The following is a 24681-nucleotide window of genomic DNA, read 5'->3' on the forward strand; positions in this document are numbered from 1 at the left end:
ACGCATTTATGTCTAGATTTGCATGGTTTCAAACTACATGAAACACATTAGAATGTCTCCAATCGAAGTATCCGATCGTCTACAGCACCCAATGTATACTAATAGAACTACATAGCCTACATTAAGTCTCTGCACTGACAGCTGCTACAGCCAATTATGCTGGACTTGTTGGTGGTGGGCGGGCCATAGAACTCCTGTGTATCCAATGACGTTGCATTTAGCTTTTTTATTATATTTCATTACAGCAAAGTTTAGCTTCTATCTCCGCCAGTGTTCAAGGACCTGCCTACTTACCCGTTTTAGATCGGTGGGTGAAAAAAAAATAGTTGGATAGAAAAAGAAAGACAGAAGGTGAGGGGTTTTGTGTGAGTTTAGCGGAGAGAGCGAGAGAAACTGAGAGTCAGCAGCAAGCGAGATACAGTGAAGCCCCTGTGACCGTTAATTTCATCCACACCGTCTTGGTCGTGCGGTATACGGTAACAACATACTGCTGCAACATCACCTCCGGTCCACCGCCGAGTACCGTACCGGTAAAACACAGGAACCCGAGGAAGTATAATCCATGCCTACTTTCGACATGGACCCGTATGACGGAGATGAAAACGATTATATGCCTCAGGAAGATGACTGGGACCGGGATATGCTGTTGGACCCGGCGTGGGAGAAGCAGCAGAGAAAGGTGAATAGAATACATTTTACGGTGTGATCTATCTAGCTCCGAGTCCCTCCTGGTGGGTAAAGGTGTTTGAATGCCTCTACCTCCACCTCTGAATGCTGCAGAGATGAGAGGGACATACGCGCAGCAGTCAACCTGTAGGCTACTTTGACATTGATACGGCTCTTTGATGGTTGGAACTTGGGAACATTATTATTGTCCAAAATATATTGGACCATGACTTTTACAACAAAAAAAAGTGAATGTTTTTACACTACATTTATTAAACTCAGAGTTAGATCCGCAAAAAAACCGTTAAATTCCTCAACTTTTTTTTTCTTTCACAATAAGGGTTTAGCCTACTAGAACCACGAGAAGATTTGGACTGACATAAACATTACGTGGAGGATTTGTGTTTTATCATCACGCGTAAAAGCAGCCGGTTAGCCTGTAATTGAAGCAGCATATTGTCTGTAGCCCGGACGAGTGGCCTAATCTCCCGTATACCCATCCCCCCTAGAAAAACTATTAGTCCTGGAAATAACCCGCCCACCTCGCAGAGCAACAGATGTCAGACCTGCGCCTCGACATTCAACTGCTGTATCGTGTCTCCTCTTCCCGTCTCCTCTCCTTCTATTGTAGACCTTCCTATCCGCATAATGTCTGGTGATGTCAACCATATTATAGTGGTCTATGTGATGATTCAGGCATACTTTATCATACAATTAATTACACTACAGAACATACTTGTTTTTGTTGGTGTTGTTGCTCACGGGTAGTGTTCCTAGGCCGTCCTTGTAAATAAGAATTTGTTCTTTAACTGACTTGCCTACTTTAAATAAAGGTTAAATAAAAACAACATTGGATTGATACGCCTATAATATAATTGAAGACCCTTAAGAATAAATATTGCAGTCAGAGTGCAGTGTAACAGCTGTACGTACACTGCAAATCATGCAATCCAAAATTACACGTTATTTTGCTGCCGTACTTTTGCAGTGTAACTGAAGTTATAGTGCAGTATTACTGCGTCCAAAAAATACCACAGTCGACTGCAGATACTGCGCTTTTATTGCAGTTTCAAAACGGTTTTCTTTTTTTGTAAGAGGGGTATGATTAGTTCAGATCAGATCAGAGCTATTTGCCCAGGTATGACTGGGCAAGACTTCGCAATGGAGTCGTTCAAATGAAAGTATATCGAGAATGGGTGAAAAAAACAAAAACAGTTTACATATACAATTTGAGCGCTCTCTTTTTCTCTCTCACACTTTAAATGTATATCTTTGTTTGTTGCATTGATGAAAAAAAAGAGGGAAGAAAATGGGGTGGAATCTGAGTAAGCAGTGTGGTTAGAAGGGTAGGGCTTGGATGTGAGCGAGCGTGCCCTAAAATGGTAATAATCGTCCCCCTTCTCGTGCAGCAGCGGTTAGAAAAGCGTTTTCCTTTCCTCGTGGTTTTTTTCCCTGCTTGGGAAGCTTCAGCTTCTAGTTTCCGGTATTATGCCGTCACCGCCACACGGCGACCGGTGTGAGAGCACCGGGGCGGCTAGGTATGCGAGGTTAGGGGGGTCGCACGTAAATAATTACAGATGCTGGCAGACAACAACTAGCACAAGCCTGTCTTTTTACCTCAAGATAGTATTTTCTCGAGGCACTGACTACAGCAGTTGGTGCTGTTAAGAGTAGTTATCATAGTAGCCAACTACCATGGAATACGTGAGAATCCACCGGTACTGTTGCTGACCCTTTATTTAAATAATATGACAGTTTGTTTAGAGCAAAGGAAGGGACCACTAAATAGACCCTCATGTTCTCAGTTTATGACAAGATGTTCCTTAGATATTTACAGGAAGTGCATTCAGTAGAGGTGACATATAAACTAGACCAAACAAGGCGATGCATTATAGCTGTTTATACCATGGCATAGTTGAATACTCGTTTCTGATTGGCTTGAAGGGCATTCTAGAGCGTGCATTATTTCCCTATATCAGCACGGTAGAATTGAATGGCTATAGTTAATTCTTACATGTTCTATGTTAGAGCTGCCTTTTTGAAAGCAAATGTCAAGTGGAAAATATAATTGCCATTGTTGAATTCAATGTGCATAATAGCAAGCTAGAACTGATGGTTTGGTTCGCTAAACCATCACCCAGTATTGGACTAAAGGAGACTAACGTTAGTCCTTAGTCCAAGGACCTTACACGTGTAACAGTATAACTTTAGACCGTCCCCTCGCCCATACCCGGGCGCTACTTCAAGGTCTCAGAGCAAGTGACGTCACTGATTGAAACGCTATTTAGCGCTGCACCACCGCTAACTAAGCTAGACGTTTCACATCCGTTATACATGTTCTGTTTAAAGGGAGAATTGGTTCTGGAAGCCAAAAACAGTCAAAATACCCCATCTAAACGTGAAACGATTCTCAATTGCGGTACGGTTCTAGAAACATAAATCACTCTACTTTCATATCACGTCAGCAGACCCGAGAAAGAGAGGCCTCGGCCGCCCACAGTCATGTAAACAATGGGACAAAAGGCATCCGGTGAGAGTTCAGACGAGCACTTGATCCGAGTGATATATCAGCAGTTGGGAAGGAATGACAACAAATCATATGACAACCAAAACATAAACAGTGGGTGGAGTCATACTCTGATTGTGTTTGTGTTTTGAGTGAGTGGAGTCATACTCTGATTGTGTTTGTGTTTTGAGTGAGTGGAGTCATACTCTGATGGTGTTTGTGTTTTGAGTGAGTGGAGTCATACTCTGTTTGTGTTTTGAGTGAGTGGAGTCATACTCTGATTGTGTTTGTGTTTTGAGTGAGTGGAGTCATACTCTGATTGTGTTTGTGTTTTGAGTGAGTGGAGTCATACTCTGATTGTGTTTGTGTTTTGAGTGAGTGGAGTCATACTCTGATTGTGTTTTGAGTGAGTGGAGTCATACTCTTGGTGTTTGTGTTTTGAGTGAGTGGAGTCATACTCTGTGTTTGTGTTTGAGTGAGTGGAGTCATACTCTTGGTGTTTGTGTTTTGAGTGAGTGGAGTCATACTCTGATTGTGTTTGTGTTTTGAGTGAGTGGGGTCATACTCTGATGGAGTTTGTGTTTTGAGTGAGTGGAGTCATACTCTGATTGTGTTTGTGTTTTGAGTGAGTGGAGTCATACTCTGATTGTGTTTGTGTTTTGAGTGAGTGGAGTCATACTCTGATTGTGTTTTGAGTGAGTGGAGTCATACTCTGATTGTGTTTGTTTTGAGTGAGTGGAGTCATACTCTGATTGTGTTTGTGTTTTGAGTGAGTGGAGTCATACTCTGTTGGAGTTTGTGTTTTGAGTGATTGGAGTCATACTCTGTTGGAGTTTGTGTTTTGAGTGAGTGGAGTCATACTCTGTTGGAGTTTGTGTTTTGAGTGAGTGGAGTCATACTCTGATTGTGTTTGTGTTTTGAGTGAGTGGAGTCATACTCTGATTGTGTTTGTGTTTTGAGTGAGTGGAGTCATACTCTGATGGAGTTTGTGTTTTGAGTGAGTGGGGTCATACTCTGATTGTGTTTGTGTTTTGAGTGAGTGGAGTCATACTCTAATTGTGTTTGTGTTTTGAGTGAGTGGAGTCATACTCTGATTGTGTTTGTGTTTTGAGTGAGTGGAGTCATACTCTGATGGAGTTTGTGTTTTGAGTGAGTGGGGTCATACTCTGATGGAGTTTGTGTTTTGAGTGAGTGGAGTCATACTCTGATGGAGTTTGTGTTTTGAGTGAGTGGAGTCATACTCTGATGGAGTTTGTGTTTTGAGTGAGTGGAGTCATACTCTGTTGGAATTTGTGTTTTGAGTGAGTGGAGTCATACTCTGATGGAGTTTGTTTTGAGTGAGTGGAGTCATACTCTGATGGAGTTTGTGTTTTGGGGGGGAGATCCCTTCAGGGATCATCCCTCCTCAGTGGCTTGACAACTCCGTATGGTCACACATCACCAGATTCCTAATTGTATCATGTGTTTCTGAACACAAAGAGAGAAAGAGGTGGGTTATTGTTTGGAGCTCTGACTAGACTAAAAACATTTTGGGATGGGAGCACGATAGGAGCACGCTGGGAGGGGTGGGAGCACGCTGGGAGGGATGGGAGCACGATAGGAGCACGCTGGGAGGGGTGGGAGCACGATGGGAGCATGCTGGGAGGGATGGGAGCACGATAGGAGCATGCTGGGAGGGGTGGGAGCACGCTGGGAGGGATGGGAGCACGATAGGAGCACGCTGGGAGGGGTGGGAGCACGCTGGGAGGGATGGGAGGGGTGGGAGCACGCTGGGAGGGATGGGAGCACGATAGGAGCACGCTGGGAGGGGTGGGAGCACGCTGGGAGGGATGGGAGGGGTGGGAGCACGCTGGGAGGGATGGGAGAACGCTGGGAGGGATGGGAGCACGCTGGGAGGGATGGGAGCACGCTGGGAGGGGTGGGAGCACACTGGGAGGGATGGGAGCACACTGGAAGGGATGGGAGCACACTGGGAGGGATGGGAGCACACTGGGAGGGATGGGAGCACGCTGGGAGGGATGGGAGGGGTGGGAGCACGCTGGTAGGGATGGGAGCACGCTGGGAGGGGTGGGAGCACGCTGGGAGGGATGGAAGCACACTGGGAGGGATGGGAGCACGCTGGGAGGGATGGGAGCACACTGGGAGGGATGGGAGCACGCTGGGAGGGATGGGAGCACGCTGGGAGGGATGGGAGCACGCTGGGAGGGATGGGAGCACGCTGGGAGGGATGGGAGCACGCTGGGAGGGATGGGAGGGTTGGGAGCACGCTGGGAGGGCTGGGAGCACGCTGGGAGGGGTGGGAGCACACTGGGAGGGATGGGAGTACTCTGGGAGGGATGGGAGTACTCTGGGAGGGATGGGAGCATGCTGGGAGGGATGGGAGCACACTGGGAGGGATGGGAGCACGCTGGGAGGGGTGGGAGCACACTGGGAGGGATGGGAGCACACTGGGAGGGATGGGAGCACGCTGGGAGGGATGGGAGCACGCTGGGAGGGATGGGAGCACGCTGGGAGGGATGGGAGCACGCTGGGAGGGATGGGAGCACGCTGGGAGGGATGGGAGCACGCTGGGAGGGATGGGAGCACACTGGGAGGGATGGGCATCACTTAAGATTCTACTGCATCACTTAAGACTCTTCTGCCATTCATTCCAATTAGACTGGTTTTTGGATTTATCCCTGAACAAGATGGCTGCCATTTTTCGCCCCATTCTGGAACTTTGAGGGTTTTATGACATAACCCCTCTAGTAATTGAATGGTGTGTCTATGGTTTTCTCTACCAGGGTTGTTTTTCTGACTGAGGGATATAGTGTTGTTGACATGTCTGAACTTGACTCTCTCAGGTATAAAGGCTCTCTCTCCAGATCTCCTTATCTGTGAATGCCTCTCCTCTCCAAGTACCCCTCTCTGAGGCACATGGGGTGGGGTCGGCTGTGGGCGGGCCACACATTTTCATTGGTTCTAACAGATCAGCTAGTTAGTTGTAGATTTACACACAGTCATGTCTAACAATAAAAATCATTGTTTTCTAATTTATGTTGCCTGTAACTACTTTTTATGCATATGGCAATTTCACACATGGAAAACATTTGTTTACTCTGTTGCTATGGTCACCGTCCGTGTCATCCTGTGTGTGTGGACTAGTGGAGTTTGCGGTTCGCCTTCAAAATAAAAGTCCCCAATTTTAAAAGTTTTGTTGGAATTTAAAATACTGAAATAAGACTTATATATGATTATAACTTAATAATGACACCTTAGTTTCTCTCTCTCTCTCTCTCTCTCTCTCTCTCTCTCTCTCTCTCTCTCTCTCTCTCTCTCTCTCTCTCTCTCTCTCTCTCTCTCTCTCTCTCTCTCTCTCTCTCTCTCTCTCTCTCTCTCTCTCTCTCTCTCTCTCTCTCTCTCTCTCTCTCTCTCTCTCTCTCTCTCTCTCTCTCTCTCTCTCTCTCTCTCTCTCTCTCTCTCTCTCTCTCTCTCTCTCTCTCTCTCTCTCTCTCTCTCTCTCTCTCTCTCTCTCTCTCTCTCTCTCTCTCTCTCTCTCTCTCTCTCTCTCTCTCTCTCTCTCTCTCTCTCTCTCTCTCTCTCTCTCTCTCTCTCTTATATATATATATATTTTGTGGGCAGTGAGCACATAGCCTGTCTTCTCTTGAGAGCCATATCTGCCTACGGCGGCCTTTCTCAATAGCAAGGCTATGCTCACTGAGTCTATACATTGTCAAAGCTTTCCTTAAGTTTGGGCCAGTCACACTGGTCAGGTATTCTGCCACTGTGTACTCTCTGTTTAGGGTCAGTCACAGTGGTCAGGTATTCTGCCGCTGTGTACTCTCTGTTTAGGGTCAGTCACAGTGGTCAGGTATTCTGCCGCTGTGTACTCTCTGTTTAGGGTCAGTCACAGTGGTCAGGTATTCTGCCACTGTGTACTCTCTGTTTAGGGTCAGTCACAGTGGTCAGGTATTCTGCCACTGTGTACTCTCTGTTTAGGGTCAGTCACAGTGGTCAGGTATTCTGCCACTGTGTACTCTCTGTTTAGGGCCAAAAACCATTCTAGTTTGTTCTGTTTTTTTGGTAAAATATTTCCAATGTGTCAAGTAATTATCTTTTAGTTTTCTCATGATTTGGTTGGGTTTAAATTGTGCTGCTGTCCTGGGGCTCTGTAGGGTGTGTTTGTGAACAGAGCCCCAGGACCAGCTTGCTTAGGGGACTCTTCTCCAGGTTCGTCTCTCTGTAGGTGATGGCTTTGTTATGAAAGGTTTGGGAATCACTTCCTTTTAGGTTGTTATATAATTGAATGTCTCTTTTCTGGATTTAGTTCATTAGCGGGTATCGGCCTAATTCTGCTCTGCGTGCATTATTTGGTGTTTTACGTCGTACTAAGGAGGATATTTTGGCAGAATTCTGCGTGCAGAGTCTCAATTTGATGTTTGTCCCATTTTGTGAATTCTTGGTTGGTGAGCGGACCCCAGACCTCACAACCATAAAGGGCAATGGGCTCTATGACTGATTCAAGTATTTTTAGCCAGATCCTAATCGGTATGTCGAATTTGATGTTCCTTTTGATGGCATAAAATGCCCTTCTTGCCTTGTCTCTCAGATCGTTCACAGATTTGTGGAAGTTACCTGTGGCGCTGATGTTTATGGCCGAGGTATGTATCGTTTTTTGTGTGTTCTTGGGCAACGGTGTCTAGATGGAATTTGTATTTGTGGCCCTGGCAACTTTTATGGAACACCATTATTTTTTGTCTTACTGAGATTTACTGTCAGGGCCCAGGTCTGTCAGGGCCCAGGTCTGTCAGGGCCCAGGTCTGTCAGGGCCCAGGTCTGGCAGAATCTGTGCAGAAGATCTAGATGCTGCTGTAGGCCCTTCTTGGTTGGGGACAGAAGCACCAGATCATCAGCAAACAGTAGACATTTGACTTCAGATTCTAGTAGGTTGAGGCCGGGTGCTGCAGACTGTTCTAGTGCCTTTGCCTATTCGTTGATATATATGTTAAAGAGGGTGGGGCTTAAGCTGCATCCCTGTCTCACCCCACGACCCTGTGTGAAGAAATTTGTGTTTTTTGCCAATTTTAACCGCACACTTGTTGTTTGTGTGGATTTTATAATGTCGTATGTTTTACACCATATAAACTCAGCAAAAAAAGAAACGTCCTCTCACTGCGTTTATTTTCAGCAAACTTAACATGTGTAAATATTTGTATGAACATGACAAGATTCAACAACTGAGACAAACTTAACAAGTTCCACAGACATGTGACTAACAGAAATACAATAATGTGTCCCTGAACAAAGGGGGGGTCAAAATCAAAAGTAACAGTCAGTATCTGGTGTGGCCACCAGCTGCATTAAGTACTGCAGTGCATCTCCTCCTCATGGACTGCACCAGCTTTGCCAGTTCTTGCTGTGAGATGTTACCCCACTCTTCCACCAAGGCACCTGCAAGTTCCGGACATTTCTGGGGCGAATGGCCCTAGCCCTCACCCTCCGATCCAACAGGTCCCAGACTTGCTCAATGGGATTGAGATCTGGGCTCTTCGCTGGCCATGGCAGAACACTGACATTCCTGTCTTGCAGGAAATCACGTACAGAACGAGCAGTATGGCTGGTGACATTGTCATGCTGGAGGGTCATGTCAGGATGAGCCTACAGGAAGGGTACCACATGAGGGAGGAGGATGTCTTCCCTGCAACGCACAGTGCTGAGATTACCTGCAATGACAACAAGCTCAGTCCGATGATGCTGTGACACACCGCCTCAGACCATGACGGACCCTCCACCTCCAAATCGATCCCGCTCCAGAGTACAGGCCTCGGTGTAACACTCATTTCTTCAACGATAAACGCGAATCCGACCATCACCCCTGGTGAGACAAAACCCCGTCTCGTCAGTGAAGAGCACTTTTAGCCAGTCCTGTCTGGTCCAGCGACGGTGGGTTTGTGCCCATAGGTGACGTTGTTGCCGGTGATGTCAGGTGAGGACCTGCCTTACAATAGGCCTACAAGCCCTCAGTCCAGCCTCTCTCAGCCTATTGCGGACAGTCTGAACACTGATGGAGGGATTGTGCGTTCCTGGTGTAACTTGGACAGTTGTTGTTGCCATCCTGTACCTGTCCCACAGGTGTGATGTTCGGATGTACCGATCCTGTGCATATAATCAATGAAATGTATTTATAAAGCCTTTCTTACATCAGCTGATATCTCAAAGTGCTGTACAGAAACCCAGCCTAAAACCCCCAAACAGCAAGCAATGCAGGTGTAGAAGCACGGTGGCTAGAACCCCCCCCCCCCCCGAAAGGCCAAAACCTAGGAAGAAACCTAGAGAGGAACCAGGCTATGAGGGGTGGCCAGTCCTCTTCTGGCTGTGCCGGGTGGAGATTATAACAGAACATGGCCAAGATGTTCAAATGTTCATAAATGACCAGCAGGGTCAAATACTAATAATCACAGTGGTTGTCGAGGGTGCAGTACGTCAGCACCTCAGGAGTAAATGTCAGTTGGCTTTTCATAGCCGATCATTGAGAGTATCTCTACCACTCCTGCTGTCTCTAGAGAGTTGAAAACAGCAGGTCTGGGACAGGTAGCACGCCCGGTGAACAGGTCAGGATTCCATAGCCGCAGGCAGAACAGTTGAAACTGGAGCAGCAGCATGGCCAGGTGGACTGGGGACAGCAAGGAATCATCAGGCCAGGTAGTCCTGAGGCATGGTCCTAGGGCTCAGGTCCTCCGAGAGAGAGAAAGAGAGAGAATTAGAGAGAGCATACATAAATTCACACAGGACACCAGATAGGACATGAGTAATTCTCCAGATATAACAAACTGACCCTAGCCCCCCGACACATAAACTACTGCAGCATAAATACTGGAGGCTGAGACAGGAGGGGTCGGGAGACACTGCAGGTGTTGTTACACGTGGTCTGCCACTGCGAGGACGATCAGCTGTCCGTCCTGTCTCCCTGTAGCGCTGTCTTAGGCGTCTCACAGTACGGACATTGCAATTTATTGCCCTGGCCACATCTGCAGTCCTCATGCCTCCTTGCAACATGCCTAAGGCACGTTCACACAGATAAGCAGGGACCCTGGGCATTTTTCTTTTGGTGTTTTTCAGAGTCAGTAGAAAGGTCTCTTTAGTGTCCTAAGATTTCATAACTGTGACCTTAATTGCCTACCTTCTGTAAGCTGTTAGTGTCTTAACGACCGTTCCACAGGTGCATGTTCATTAATTGTTTATGGTTCATTGAACAAGCCTGGGAAACAGTGTTTAAACCCTTTACAATGAAGATCTGTGAAATTATTTGGATTTTTACGAATTATCTTTGAAAGACGGGGTCCCGAAAAAAGGGATGTTTTCTTTTTTTATGCTGAGTTTAAGTCTCTGTCTCGGTACCTCTCTGTATTTCCATCTACAGATTCATAATGTCATCATCTAGAATAGACCTTCTGTGTAGCCAGGGCTGTGGTGAGTGTAGGTGGATGGCTGGATGACTGGCTGGATGACTGGCTGGATGGCTGGCTGACTGACTGGCTGGATGACTGGCTGGATGACTGGCTGGATGACTGGCTGGATGACTGGCTGGCTGGATGACTGGCTGGATGACTGGCTGGCTGGATGACTGGTTGACTGGATGACTGACTGGCTGGATGACTGGCTGGATGACTGACTGGTTGACTGACTGGCTGGATGACTAGTTGACTGACTGGCTGATTGAATGACTGGTTGACTGACTGGCTGGATGACTGGTTGATTGAATGACTAGTTGACTGACTGGCTGGATGACTGGCTGATTGAATGACTGGTTGACTGACTGGCTGATTGAATGACTGGTTGACTGACTGGCTGGATGACTGGCTGATTGAATGACTAGTTGACTGACTGACTGGTTGACTGGCTGATTGAATGACTGGTTGACTGACTGGCTGGATGACTGGCTGATTGAATGACTGGTTGACTGACTGGCTGGATGACTGGCTGATTGAATGACTAGTTGACTGACTTGCTGGATGACTGGCTGATTGAATGACTAGTTGACTGGTTGACTGGCTGATTGAATGACTGGTTGACTGACTGGCTGGATGACTGGCTGATTGACTGACTGGTTGCTGAGGGCTGATTTGTCCAGGCTTGTCCTTATAAGGAAACGACTGAGTTGTTGCACCTTCAATTTGCCCCCCCCCCCTCCAAGCCCCGCCCCTTCTCCGTCTGCAGCCTTGGCACCTCCTACATTCCCTAGCCCAACCTGTCTCCTTTGTGCTATGGGGAAGATAAGGTTTGAATTGATTCCACAATCCATTAAGTTCCAGGATAAATTATTGTTCATTGCATTCCAACCATGGCTGAGTCTGAGCCTGAAGGAAATAGCAAGGCAAGCTCTCTTGCCTCGCAACACAAATCTGGCTGACATTACAGTCCTGAACACGACGCTGTTCTCTGTAAACTAAAAGAGAGACGCATGGTGTTAGTTCCAAACGGCACCCTATTCCCTATATAGTGCACCACTTTGGACCAGAACACTATGGACCTATAGTGAATAGGGTGCCCTATTCCCTATATAGTGCACTACTTTGGACCAGAACACTATGGACCTATAGTGAATAGGGTGCCCTATTCCCTATATAGTGCACTACTTTGGACCAGAACACTATGGACCTATAGTGAATAGGGTGCCCTATTCCCTATATAGTGCACTACTTTGGACCAGAACACTATGGACCTATAGTGAATAGGGTGCCCAATTCCCTATATAGTGCACTACTTTGGACCAGAACACTATGGACCTATAGTGAATAGGGTGCCCTATTCCCTATATAGTGCACTACTTTGGACCAGAACACTATGGACCTATAGTGAATAGGGTGCCCTATTCCCTATATAGTGCACTACTTTGGACCAGAACACTATGGACCTATAGTGAATAGGGTGCCCTATTCCCTATATAGTGCACTACTTTGGACCAGAACACTATGGACCTATATTGAATAGGCTGCCCTATTCCCTATATAGTGCACTACTTTGGACCAGAACACTATGGACCTATAGTGAATAGGGTGCCCTATTCCCTATATAGTGCACTACTTTGGACCAGGACCCTATGGACCTATAGTGAATAGGGTGCCCTATTCCCTATATAGTGCACTACTTTGGACCAGGACCCTATGGACCTATAGTGAATAGGGTGCCCTATTCCCTATATAGTGCACTACTTTGGACCAGGACCCTATGGACCTATAGTGAATAGGGTGCCCTATTCCCTATATAGTGCACTACTTTGGACCAGAACACTATGGACCTATAGTGAATAGGGTGCCCTATTCCCTATATAGTGCACTACTTTGGACCAGAACACTATGGACCTATAGTGAATAGGGTGCCCTATTCCCTATATAGTGCACTACTTTGGACCAGGACCCTATGGACCTATAGTGAATAGGGTGCCCTATTCCCTATATAGTGCACTACTTTGGACCAGGACCCTATGGACCTATAGTGAATAGGGTGCCCTATTCCCTATATAGTGCACTACTTTGGACCAGAACACTATGGACCTATAGTGAATAGGGTGCCCTATTCCCTATATAGTGCACTACTTTGGACCAGAACACTATGGACCTATAGTGAATCGGGTGCCCTATTCCCTATATAGTGCACTACTTTGGACCAGGACCCTATGGACCTATAGTGAATAGGGTGCCCTATTCCCTATATAGTGCACTACTTTGGACCAGGACCCTATGGACCTATAGTGAATAGGGTGCCCTATTCCCTATATAGTGCACTACTTTGGACCAGGACCATATGGACCTATAGTGAATAGGGTGCCCTATTCCCTATATAGTGCACTACTTTGGACCAGAACACTATGGACCTATAGTGAATAGGGTGCCCTATTCCCTATATAGTGCACTACTTTGGACCAGAACACTATGGACCTATAGTGAATAGGGTGCCCTATTCCCTATATAGTGCACTACTTTGGACCAGGACCCTATGGACCTATAGTGAATAGGGTGCCCTATTCCCTATATAGTGCACTACTTTGGACCAGAATATAGTGCACTACTTTGGACCAGAACACTATGGACCTATAGTGAATAGGGTGCCCAATTCCCTATATAGTGCACTACTTTGGACCAGAACACTATGGACCTATAGTGAATAGGGTGCCCTATTCCCTATATAGTGCACTACTTTGGACCAGAACACTATGGACCTATAGTGAATAGGGTGCCCTATTCCCTATATAGTGCACTACTTTGGACCAGGACCCTATGGACCTATAGTGAATAGGGTGCTATTTGAGACTCACCCAGGTTAGGGTTAGCTTAGGGGAATATTAACCCAACCCCAAAAGGTGTTGAGTAGCCACAGGTCATCAGTCCATCATACCACGTTTTTTATGAACAAAATAAAGCCAACAAATACATTTAAAATGAATACAAATTAAACAAAAGGGGAAATGGGAATCTCAAAATAAATAAGTCTCATAAGATGACGTGTTTTATTCATTTATCCCCAAAGAGAGAGGAGTGTTAGAGGGTGGGGTTAGAGGCTAGGGTTAGAGACAAGGGTTAGGAGTTAGAGGCTAGGGTTAGAGACAAGGGTTAGGAGTTAGAGGCTAGGGTTAGAGACAAGGGTTAGGAGTTAGAGGCTAGGGTTAGAGACAAGGGTTAGGAGTTAGAGGCTAGGGTTAGAGACAAGGGTTAGGAGTTAGAGGCTAGGGTTAGAGACAAGGGTTAGGAGTTAGAGGCTAGGGTTAGAGACAAGGGTTAGGAGTTAGAGGCTAGGGTTAGAGACAAGGGTTAGAGGATAGGGGTTAGTGGTTTGAGACAAGGGTTAGGGTTTAGAGGCTAGGGTTAGAGACAAGGGTTAGAGGCTAGGGGTTAGTGGTTTGAGACAAGGGTTAGGGTTTAGAGGATAGGGTTAGAGACAAGGGTTAGAGGCTAGGGGTTAGTGGTTTGAGACAAGGGTTAGGGTTTAGAGGCTAGGGTTAGAGACAAGGGTTAGAGGCTAGGGGTTAGTGGTTTGAGACAAGGGTTAGGGTTTAGAGGCTAGGGTTAGAGGCTAGGGGTTAGTGGTTTGAGACAAGGGTTAGGGTTTAGAGGCTAGGGTTAGAGGCTAGGGGTTAGTGGTTTGAGACAAGGGTTAGGGTTTAGAGGCTAGGGTTAGAGGCTAGGGGTTAGTGGTTTGAGACAAGGGTTAGGGTTTAGAGGCTAGGGTTAGAGGCTAGGGGTTAGTGGTTTGAGACAAGGGTTAGGGTTTAGAGGCTAGGGTTAGAGGCTAGGGGTTAGTGGTTTGAGACAAGGGTTAGGGTTTAGAGGCTAGGGTTAGAGACAAGGGTTAGAGGCTAGGGGTTAGTGGTTTGAGGCAAGGGTTAGGGTTTAGAGGCTAGGGTTAGAGGCTAGGGGTTAGTGGTTTGAGACAAGGGTTAGGGTTTAGAGGCTAGGGTTAGAGACAAGGGTTAGAGGCTAGGGGTTAGTGGTTTGAGGCAAGGGTTAGGGTTTAGAGACAAGGGTTAGAGGCTAGGGGTTAGTGGTTTGAGACAAGGGTTAGGGTTTAGAGACTAGGGTTAGAGACAAGGGTTAGAGGCTAGGGGTTAGTGGTTTGAGACAAGGGTTAGGGTTTAGAGGCTAGGGTTAGAGGCTAGGGGTTAGTGGTTTGAGACAAGGGTTAGGGTTTAGAGGCTAGGGTTAGAGGCTAGGGGTTAGTGGTTTGAGACAAGGGTTAGGGTTTAGAGGCTAGGGTTAGAGGCTAGGGGTTAGTGGTTTGAGACAAGGGTTAGGGTTTAGAGGCTAGGGTTAGAGGCTAGGGGTTAGTGGTTTGAGACAAGGGTTAGGGTTTAGAGGCTAGGGGTTAGTGGTTTGAGACAGGGGTTAGGGTTTAGAGGCTAGGGTTAGAGACAAGGGTTAGAGGCTAGGGGTTAGTGGTTTGAGGCAAGGGTTAGGGTTTAGAGGCTAGGGTTAGAGGCTAGGGGTTAGTGGTTTGAGACAAGGGTTAGGAGTTAGAGGCTAGGGTTAGAGACAAGAGTTAGAGGCTAGGGGTTAGTGGTTTGAGACAAGGGTTAGGGTTTAGAGGCTAGGGTTAGAGACAAGGGTTAGAGGCTAGGGGTTAGTGGTTTGAGACAAGGGTTAGGGTTTAGAGGCTAGGGTTAGAGGCTAGGGGTTAGTGGTTTGAGACAAGGGTTAGGGTTTAGAGGCTAGGGTTAGAGACAAGGGTTAGAGGCTAGGGGTTAGTGGTTTGAGGCAAGGGTTAGGGTTTAGAGGCTAGGGTTAGAGGCTAGGGGTTAGTGGTTTGAGACAAGGGTTAGGGTTTAGAGGCTAGGGTTAGAGGCTAGGGGTTAGTGGTTTGAGACAAGGGTTAGGGTTTAGAGGCTAGGGTTAGAGACAAGGGTTAGAGGCTAGGGGTTAGTGGTTTGAGGCAAGGGTTAGGGTTTAGAGGCTAGGGGTTAGTGGTTTGAGACAAGGGTTAGGAGTTAGAGGCTAGGGTTAGAGACAAGGGTTAGAGGCTAGGGGTTAGTGGTTTGAGACAAGGGTTAGGGTTTAGAGGCTAGGGTTAGAGACAAGGGTTAGAGGCTAGGGGTTAGTGGTTTGAGACAAGGGTTAGGGTTTAGAGGCTAGGGTTAGAGACAAGGGTTAGAGGCTAGGGGTTAGTGGTTTGAGACAAGTGTTAGGGTTTAGAGGCTAGGGTTAGAGACAAGGGTTAGAGGCTAGGGGTTAGTGGTTTGAGACAAGGGTTAGGGTTTGAGGCTAGGGTTAGAGACAAGGGTTAGAGGCTAGGGGTTAGTGGTTTGAGACAAGGGTTAGGGTTTAGAGGCTAGGGTTAGAGACAAGGGTTAGAGGCTAGGGGTTAGTGGTTTGAGGCAAGGGTTAGGGTTTAGAGGCTAGGGTTAGAGACAAGGGTTAGAGGCTAGGGGTTAGTGGTTTGAGGCAAGGGTTAGGGTTTAGAGGCTAGGGTTAGGGCTAGTGGTTTGAGGCAAGGGTTAGGGGTTAGAGGCTAGGGTTATAGGCTGGGATTAGGGTTAGGGGCTGAGGTTAGAGGCTAGGGGCTAGGGTTTGAGCCCTAGGGGTAGGGGTTAGGGTTAGAGGTTGGGGTTAGAGGCTAACCAGGATGGAAGGGGGAGGAGTCAGTGTCTCTACTCTACCCAGGATGGAAGGGGGAGGAGTCAGTGTCTCTACTCTACCCAGGATGGAAGGGGGAGGAGTCAGTGTCTCTACTCTACCCAGGATGGAAGGGGGAGGAGTCAGTGTCTCTCTATTCTACCCAGGATGGAAGGGGGAGGAGTCAGTGTGCAACCAGGGAAAAAAAAAATCCTAGACCACCTTTACTCCACACACAGAGATGCATACAATGCTCTGCCACTTTGGAGCCCCACGTGTCGTGCACATAAACTGATTGTAATTGATAACATTAGTCAGTGAAAGCGCCAACTATGCTGTTTCCATGTAGTGCTTAGAAAAAAAACACTGGAAACATGCAGACAACAATGCAGACAACAATGCAGACAGATTGCCTCCCCCCCTCACACACACACACACACCACTCTGCCCCAGGCTCGGTCATTATTGAACACATTGGGCTCCAGAGTGGCGCAGTGGTCTAAGCCACTGCATCTCAGTGCTAGAGATATCACTACTAGACCCTGGTTCGATTCCAGGCTGTATCACAACCGGGCGTGATTGGGAGTCCCAAAGGGCGGCGCACAATTGGCCCAGGCGTCGTCCGGGTTAGGCCCGGTGTAGGCCGTCACTGTAAATAAAATAACAATGGTTCTTAACTGACACGCCTAGCTTGAAGAAAGGTATAATAACAGTGTCTCGGTGGAAGCAGGAAGAAATATTCGAGAAATATTCTAGCACCAGTGTGTGTGTGTGTGTGTGTTTCCTCTTTGCCTTCCAACATCGCCCCCTGACGCTCCAAGTTGGATGAGGAAGTCAGTTCTCAACGAGTCTGGTTCTCAGCTGAGGTTCTTATCCACAAATCATCTTTCTTTCGACTAGTGGTATTCACACTCCAGAGCTCAATCACAACATTTTGCTTTCTGCCTACAACTATGCTAGACGTGTGTATTATTGAATGAGATCTTCTGTAAATGCAGTAGAATGAAGAATAGTTCCTGGAGTACAGTACAGTTCACTATGAATGAGGTAGTTCCTGGAGTACAGTACAGTTCACTATGAATGAGGTAGTTCCTGGAGTACAGTACAGTTCACTATGAATGAGCTAGTTCCTGGAGTACAGTACAGTTCACTATGAATGAGGTAGTTCCTGGAGTACAGTACAGTTCACTATGAATGAGCTAGTTCCTGGAGTACAGTACAGTTCACTATGAATGAGCTAGTTCCTGGAGTACTGTACAGTTCACTATGAATGAGCTAGTTCCTGGAGTACTGTACAGTTCACTATGAATGAGCTAGTTCCTGGAGTTCTGTACAGTTCACTATGAATGAGCTAGTTCCTGGAGTACAGTACAGTTCATCACTATGAATGAGCTAGTTCCTGGAGTACAGTACAGTTCATCACTATGAATGAGCTAGTTCCTGGAGTACAGTACAGTTCATCACTATGAATGAGCTAGTTCCTGGAGTACAGTACAGTTCATCACTATGAATGAGGTAGTTCCTGGAGTACAGTACAGTTCACTATGAATGAGCTAGTTCCTGGAGTACAGTACAGTTCATCACTATGAATGAGGTAGTTCCTGGAGTACAGTACAGTTTGCTATGAATGAGGTAGTTCCTGGAGTACAGTACAGTTCATCACTATGAATGAGGTAGTTCCTGGAGTACAGTACAGTTCACTATGAATGAGCTAGTTCCTGGAGTACTGTACAGTTCACTATGAATGAGCTAGTTCCTGGAGTTCTGTACAGTTCACTATGAATGAGCTAGTTCCTGGAGTTCTGTACAGTTCACTATGAATGAGCTAGTTCCTGGAGTACAGTACAGTTTGCTATGAATGAGCTAGTTCCTGGAGTTCTGTACAGTTCACTATGAATGAGCTAGTTCCTGGAGTACAGTACAGTTTGCTATGAATGAGCTAGTTCCTGGAGTACAGTACAGTTCGCTATGAATGAGCTAGTTCCTGGAGTACAGTACAGTTCACTATGAATGAGGTAGTTCCTGGAGTACAGTACAGTTCGCTATGAATGAGCTAGTTCCTGGAGTACAGTACAGTTTGCTATGAATGAGCTAGTTCCTGGAGTACAGTACAGTTCATCACTATGAATGAGGTAGTTCCTGGAGTACAGTACAGTTCACTATGAATGAGGTAGTTCCTGGAGTACAGTACAGTTCATCACTATGAATGAGGTAGTTCCTGGAGTACAGTACAGTTCGCTATGAATGAGCTAGTTCCTGGAGTTCTGTACAGTTCACTATGAATGAGCTAGTTCCTGGAGTACAGTACAGTTTGCTATGAATGAGCTAGTTCCTGGAGTACAGTACAGTTCGCTATGAATGAGCTAGTTCCTGGAGTACAGTACAGTTCACTATGAATGAGGTAGTTCCTGGAGTACAGTACAGTTCGCTATGAATGAGCTAGTTCCTGGAGTACAGTACAGTTTGCTATGAATGAGCTAGTGGACGAACATTCCAAGTCGTCACTCACTAAATAGTCCCAAGTAAGTACAACACAAGTTGTTTACACCCCTGCTCGTTTCCAATCCATGACTAATATATGTCTAAATATGGACCTGAGAAAAGGACTGAGGTGAATATTTGCATCAATGTCCTGGTGGCGTTACATTAACTCTCCAGTCAGATAACAGAATGCACTGTTTAAAGAGTCAAATGTGTCCACTGTACACACTGACTGTGCAGCTATAACTTAAGGAAGAAATGTCTTCCTCTCTCACCACCACCACCAAAGAGACAGAGTTTACATGTAACGACAAATAAACTCTTTCCAAATCAGTCAATAAAAAAAATTGTCCTCTGTGTTTTGGCGAGGAAGTCTGGGTAGCTTTGGCGAGGAGGTCTGGGTAGCTTTGGCGAGGAGGTCTGGGTAGCTTTGGCGAGGAGGTATGGGTAGCTTTGGCGAGGAAGTCTGGGTAGCTTTGGCGAGGAGGTCTGGGTAGCTTTGGCGAGGCGGTCTGGGTAGCCTTGGCGAGGAGGTCTGGGTAGCCTTGGCGAGGAGGTCTGGGTAGCCTTGGCGAGGAGGTCTGGGTAGCCTTGGCGAGGAGGTCTGGGTAGCTTTGGCGAGGAGGTATGGGTAGCTTTGGCGAGGAAGTCTGGGTAGCTTTGGCGAGGAGGTCTGGGTAGCTTTGGCGAGGCGGTCTGGGTAGCCTTGGCGAGGAGGTCTGGGTAGCCTTGGCGAGGAGGTCTGGGTAGCCTTGGCGAGGAGGTCTGGGTAGCCTTGGCGAGGAGGTCTGGGTAGCTTTGGCGAGGAGGTCTGGGTAGCCTTGGCGAGGAGGTCTGGGTAGCCTTGGCGAGGAGGTGTGGGTAGCTTTGGCGAGGAGGTCTGGGTAGCCTTGGCGAGGAGGTCTGGGTAGCCTTGGCAAGGAGGTCTGGGTAGCTTTGGCGAGGAGGTCTGGGTAGCCTTGGCGAGGAGGTCTGGGTAGCCTTGGCGAGGAGGTCTGGGTAGCTTTGGCGAGGAGGTCTGGGTAGCTTTGGCGAGGAGGTCTGGGTAGCTTTGGCGAGGAAGTCTGGGTAGCTTTGGCGAGGAGGTCTGGGTAGCTTTGGCGAGGCGGTCTGGGTAGCCTTGGCGAGGAGGTCTGGGTAGCCTTGGCGAGGAGGTCTGGGTAGCCTTGGCGAGGTGGTCTGGGTAGCCTTGGCGAGGAGGTCTGGGTAGCTTTGGCGAGGAGGTCTGGGTAGCCTTGGCGAGGAGGTCTGGGTAGCCTTGGCGAGGAGGTCTGGGTAGCTTTGGCGAGGAGGTCTGGGTAGCCTTGGCGAGGAGGTCTGGGTAGCCTTGGCGAGGAGGTCTGGGTAGCTTTGGCGAGGAGGTCTGGGTAGCTTTGGCGAGGAGGTCTGGGTAGCCTTGGCGAGGAAGGTCTGGGTAGCCTTGGCGAGGAGGTCTGGGTAGCTTTGGCGAGGAGGTCTGGGTAGCTTTGGCGAGGAGATCTGGGTAGCTTTGGCGAGGAGATCTGGGTAGCCTTGGCGAGGAGGTCTGGGTAGCCTTGGCGAGGAGGTCTGGGTAGCCTTGGCGAGGAAGGTCTGGGTAGCTTTGGCGAGGAGATCTGGGTAGCCGTGGCGAGGAGGTCTGGGTAGCCTTAGGAAGGAGGTCTGGGTAGCCTTGGCGAGGAGGTCTGGGTAGCCTTGGCGAGGAGGTCTGGGTACCCTTGGCGAGGAGGTCTGGGTAGCCTTGGCGAGGAGGTCTGGGTAGCCTTGGCGAAGAGGTCTGGGTAGCTTGGCGAGGAGGTCTGGGTAGCCTTGGCGAGGAGGTCTGGGTAGCCTTGGCGAGGAGGTCTGGGTAGCCTTGGCGAGGAAGGTCTGGGTAGCCTTGGCGAGGAGGTCTGGGTAGCTTTGGCGAGGAGATCTGGGTAGCCTTGGCGAGGAGGTCTGGGTAGCCTTAGGAAGGAGGTCTGGGTAGCCTTGGCAAGGAGGTCTGGGTAGCCTTGGCGAGGAGGTCTGGGTACCCTTGGCGAGGAGGTCTGGGTAGCCTTGGCGAGGAGGTCTGGGTAGCCTTGGCGAGGAGGTCTGGGTAGCCTTGGCGAGGAAGGTCTGGGTAGCCTTGGCGAGGAGGTCTGGGTAGCCTTGGCGAGGAGGTCTGGGTAGCCTTGGCGAGGAAGGTCTGGGTAGCCTTGGCGAGGAGGTCTGGGTAGCCTTGGCAAGGAGGTCTGGGTAGCTTTGTAAGTATCGTAAGGAAGAGGAGGAGAAAAACCTTTTACATTCTAAAACCATATAATAAATGACTGCTAGCTACGGTAGTATTGTCACTAGAGGCAATCGTGTTCATAGCTGTACCTGCGCCAAAACTCTGCTATATTTCCATGCTGTGGCAACAGTAGTACTCACAGAACTAGAATGAGGAGAATGGGGTCTCTTCATTCAAGTCAATGATGCTATATTGTAGGGCTTTGACTCACTGCTGTACAATGTAGACAAAAATGGGACAGTTCAAGATGGCGCTACAAAATGAATGTCACCATGTAGTTTTTTTTGTCCTATGTCCTTATAAATGACATAGAACTAATCATTAGATTGTTCTCTACAGTATTGGTTTACCTTAATATACTTGCCACTCTAGTGCTGCAGAAATGGTTGTCCTGGAATGTTCTCCCATCTCCACAGAGGAACTCTGGAGCTCTGTCAGAGTGACCATCGGGTTCTTGGTCACCTCCCTGACCAAGCCTCTTCTCCCCTGATTGCTCAGTTTGGCCGTGCAGCCAGTTCCAGGAAGAGTCTTGGTGGTTACAAACTTCTTTCATTTAAGAATGATGGAGGCCACTGTGTTCTTGGGGACCTTCAATGCTGCAGAAATGTGTTGCTACCCTTCCCCAGATCTATTCCTCGACACAATCCTGTCTCGGAGCTCTACGGACAATTCCTTCGACCTCATGGCTTGGTTTTTGCTCTGACATGCGCTGTGAACTGTGGGACCTTATATAGACAGCTGTGTACCTTTCCAAATCATGTCCAATTAATTGAATGTACCTCAAGTGGACTCCAGTCAAGTTGTGGAAACATCTCAAGGATGGTCAATGGAAACAGGATGCACCAGAGCTCAATTTAGAGTCTCATAGCAAAGGGTCTGAATACTTATGTAAATAAGGTATTTTTTTAAATATATTTATTTTAATACATTTTCTAAACCTGTTTTCACTTTGTCTTTATGTGGTATTGTGTTTAGATTGAATAGGGAAAACAATTATGTAATCCATTTTAGAATAAGGTTGTAATCCAACAAAATGTGGAAAAAATGTTGTGGTCTGAATATACTAATGGTAATATTCTAATGGTAACATTCTAATGGTAACATTCTAATGGTAATATTCTAATGGTAATATTCTAATGGTAATATTCTAATGGTAACATTCTAATGGTAACATTATAATGGTAACATTATAATGGTAACATTCTAATGGTAATATTATAATGGTAATATTATAATGGTAATATATACAGTACCAGTCAAAAGTTTGGACACACCTACTCATTCAAGGGTTTTTCTTGGTTTTTACTGTTTTCTACATTGTAGAATAATAATGAAGACATCAGCACTATGAAATAACACATATGGAATCATGTAGTAACCAAAAAAGTGTTAAACACATCAAAATAGATTTTAGATTCTTCCAAGTAGTCACCCTTTGCCTTGATGACAGATTTGCACACTCTTTGCATTCTCTCAACCAGCTTCATGAGGAATGCTTTTCCAACAGTCTTGAAGAAGTTCCCACGTATGCTGAGCACTTTTTGGCTGCTTTTCAGTCCATCTCATTCCAAACCATCTCAATTAGGTTGAGGTCGGGTAATTGTGGAGGCCAGGTCATCTGAAGCAGCACTCTATCACGCTCCTTCTTGGTCAAATCGCCCTTACACAGCCTGTGTGTGTTGGGTCATTGTCCTGTTGAAAAACAAGTGATAGTCCCACTAAACCGGATGGAATCGCTGCAGAATGCTGTGGTAGCCATGCTGGTTAAGTGTGCCTTGAATTCTAAATAAATCACAGACAGTGTCTCCAGCAAAGCACCTCCACACTACCTCCTCCTCCATGCTTCACGGTGGGAACCACACATGCGGAGATCATCCATTCACCTACTCTGCGTCTCAGAAAGACATGGCGGTTGGAACCAAAAATCTCAAATTTGGACTCATCAGACCAAAGGACAGATTTCCTCCGGTGTTATGTCCATTGCTCATGTTTCTTGGCCCAAGCAAGTCTCTTCTTCTCACTAAACACACAAACCTAACCCTGTATTAATATAGAGATCGGGAGCTAAAGGCAATGGATATCAGGTTGTCATGTAATACATTGGAGTGTCCATATTCATTACAATATGAATAGGGTGGCGAATCAGGGCACTAGTTCTGGAAGGAGACAGACAGACAGGCAGACAGACAGGCAGACAGGCAGACAGACAGACAGGCAGGCAGGCAGACAGACAGACAGACAGACAGACAGACAGGCAGGCAGGCAGACAGACAGACAGACAGACAGACAGACAGACAGACAGACAGACAGACAGACAGACAGACAGACAGACAGACAGACAGACAGACAGACAGACAGGCAGGCAGGCAGGCAGACAGGCAGACAGGCAGGCAGGCAGGCAGACAGGTAACAAAGACAGGAATGTCCAACCAGTGCATTTCCTCTGGCTGCTCTGTCATGTGACCTTTATATTTGTCCGTCTGTCTGTGTCTGCCTGTCTGTCTCTCTTTTGTTGAGAGTGGGCCGTGTGTGTGTTTTGTTGAGAGTGGGCCGTGTGTGTTGTATTTTGTTGAGAGTGGGCCGTGTGTGTGTGTGTATGTTTTGTTGAGAGTGGGCCGTGTATGTTTTGTTGTGAGTGGGCCATGTGTATGTTTTGTTGAGAGTGGGCCATGTGTATGTTTTGTTGAGAGTGGGCCGTGTGTGTGTGTTTTGTTGAGAGTGGACTGTAGCCAGTAGCCAGGACAGAACAGACAGCATTGTGGGAAATCAGCGACCGAGGGGAGGAATCCGATGATGGGGCATTCTTTGAGGTGGACTAACTCCTCTCCAGAGTGGAGCAGACTGAGTGAGGCCTGGCCCTCCTCCTCTTCAGAGTGGAGTAGACTGAGTGAGGCCCTCCTCCTCTTCAGAGTGGAGCAGACTGAGTGAGGCCTGGCCCTCCTCCTCTTCAGAGTGGAGCAGACTGAGTGAGGCCTGGCCCTCCTCCTCTTCAGAGTGGAGCAGACTGAGTGAGGCCTGGCCCTCCTCCTCTTCAGAGTGGAGCAGACTGAGTGAGGCCTGGCCCTCCTCCTCTTCAGAGTGGAGTAGACTGAGTGAGGCCCTCCTCCTCTTCAGAGTGGAGCAGACTGAGTGAGGCCTGGCCCTCCTCCTCTTCAGAGTGGAGCAGACTGAGTGAGGCCTGGCCCTCCTCCTCTTCAGAGTGGAGCAGACTGAGTGAGGCCCTCCTCCTCTCCAGAGTGGAGCAGACTGAGTGAGGCCTGGCCCTCCTCCTCTTCAGAGTGGAGCAGACTGAGTGAGGCCTGGCCCTCCTCCTCTCCAGAGTGGAGCAGACTGAGTGAGGCCCTCCTCCTCTCTCGCTCGTTCTCTCACTTCATCTCTCTCTCTCAAATCAAATCGCATTTTATTGGTCACATACACGTGTTTAGCAGATGTTATTGCGGGTGTAGTGAAATGCTAATAATATCTAACCGTTTCACAACATATAAACACAATCCACACAAATCTAAGTAAAGGAATGGAATTAAGAATATATAAATAGTTGGACGAGCAACGTTAGAGTGGCATCGTCTAAGATACAGAAACATAGGGTACAGTATACATATGAGATGAGTAATGCAAAATATGTAAATTAATTATTAAAGTGACTAGTGTTCCAATTATTAAAGTGACCAGTGTTCCAATTATTAAAGTGACTAGTGTTCCAATTATTAAAG

General features: G+C 47.5%; 1 protein-coding gene across 3 annotated transcripts in view; it reads left to right on the forward strand.

The window, feature by feature from the left end:
• Positions 1–243: 243 nt before the first annotated feature.
• The window catches only part of LOC109885917 (alpha-actinin-1), a 154520-nt gene continuing 130082 nt past the window's right edge, over positions 244–24681 (forward strand). For 2 of the 3 annotated variants that reach the window (XM_031829328.1, XM_031829329.1), the window contains exon 1: positions 245–679. In XM_031829328.1, coding sequence (XP_031685188.1) covers positions 563–679 — 117 coding nt within the window. In that variant the 5' untranslated portion in view covers positions 245–562. Of the gene's footprint in view, positions 680–24681 lie in introns of all 3 variants that reach the window. The other variant, XM_031829327.1, reaches the window with a different exon arrangement.

Source organism: Oncorhynchus kisutch, linkage group LG7, assembly GCF_002021735.2.
Source record: "Oncorhynchus kisutch isolate 150728-3 linkage group LG7, Okis_V2, whole genome shotgun sequence".
Lineage (NCBI taxonomy): Eukaryota > Metazoa > Chordata > Actinopteri > Salmoniformes > Salmonidae > Oncorhynchus > Oncorhynchus kisutch.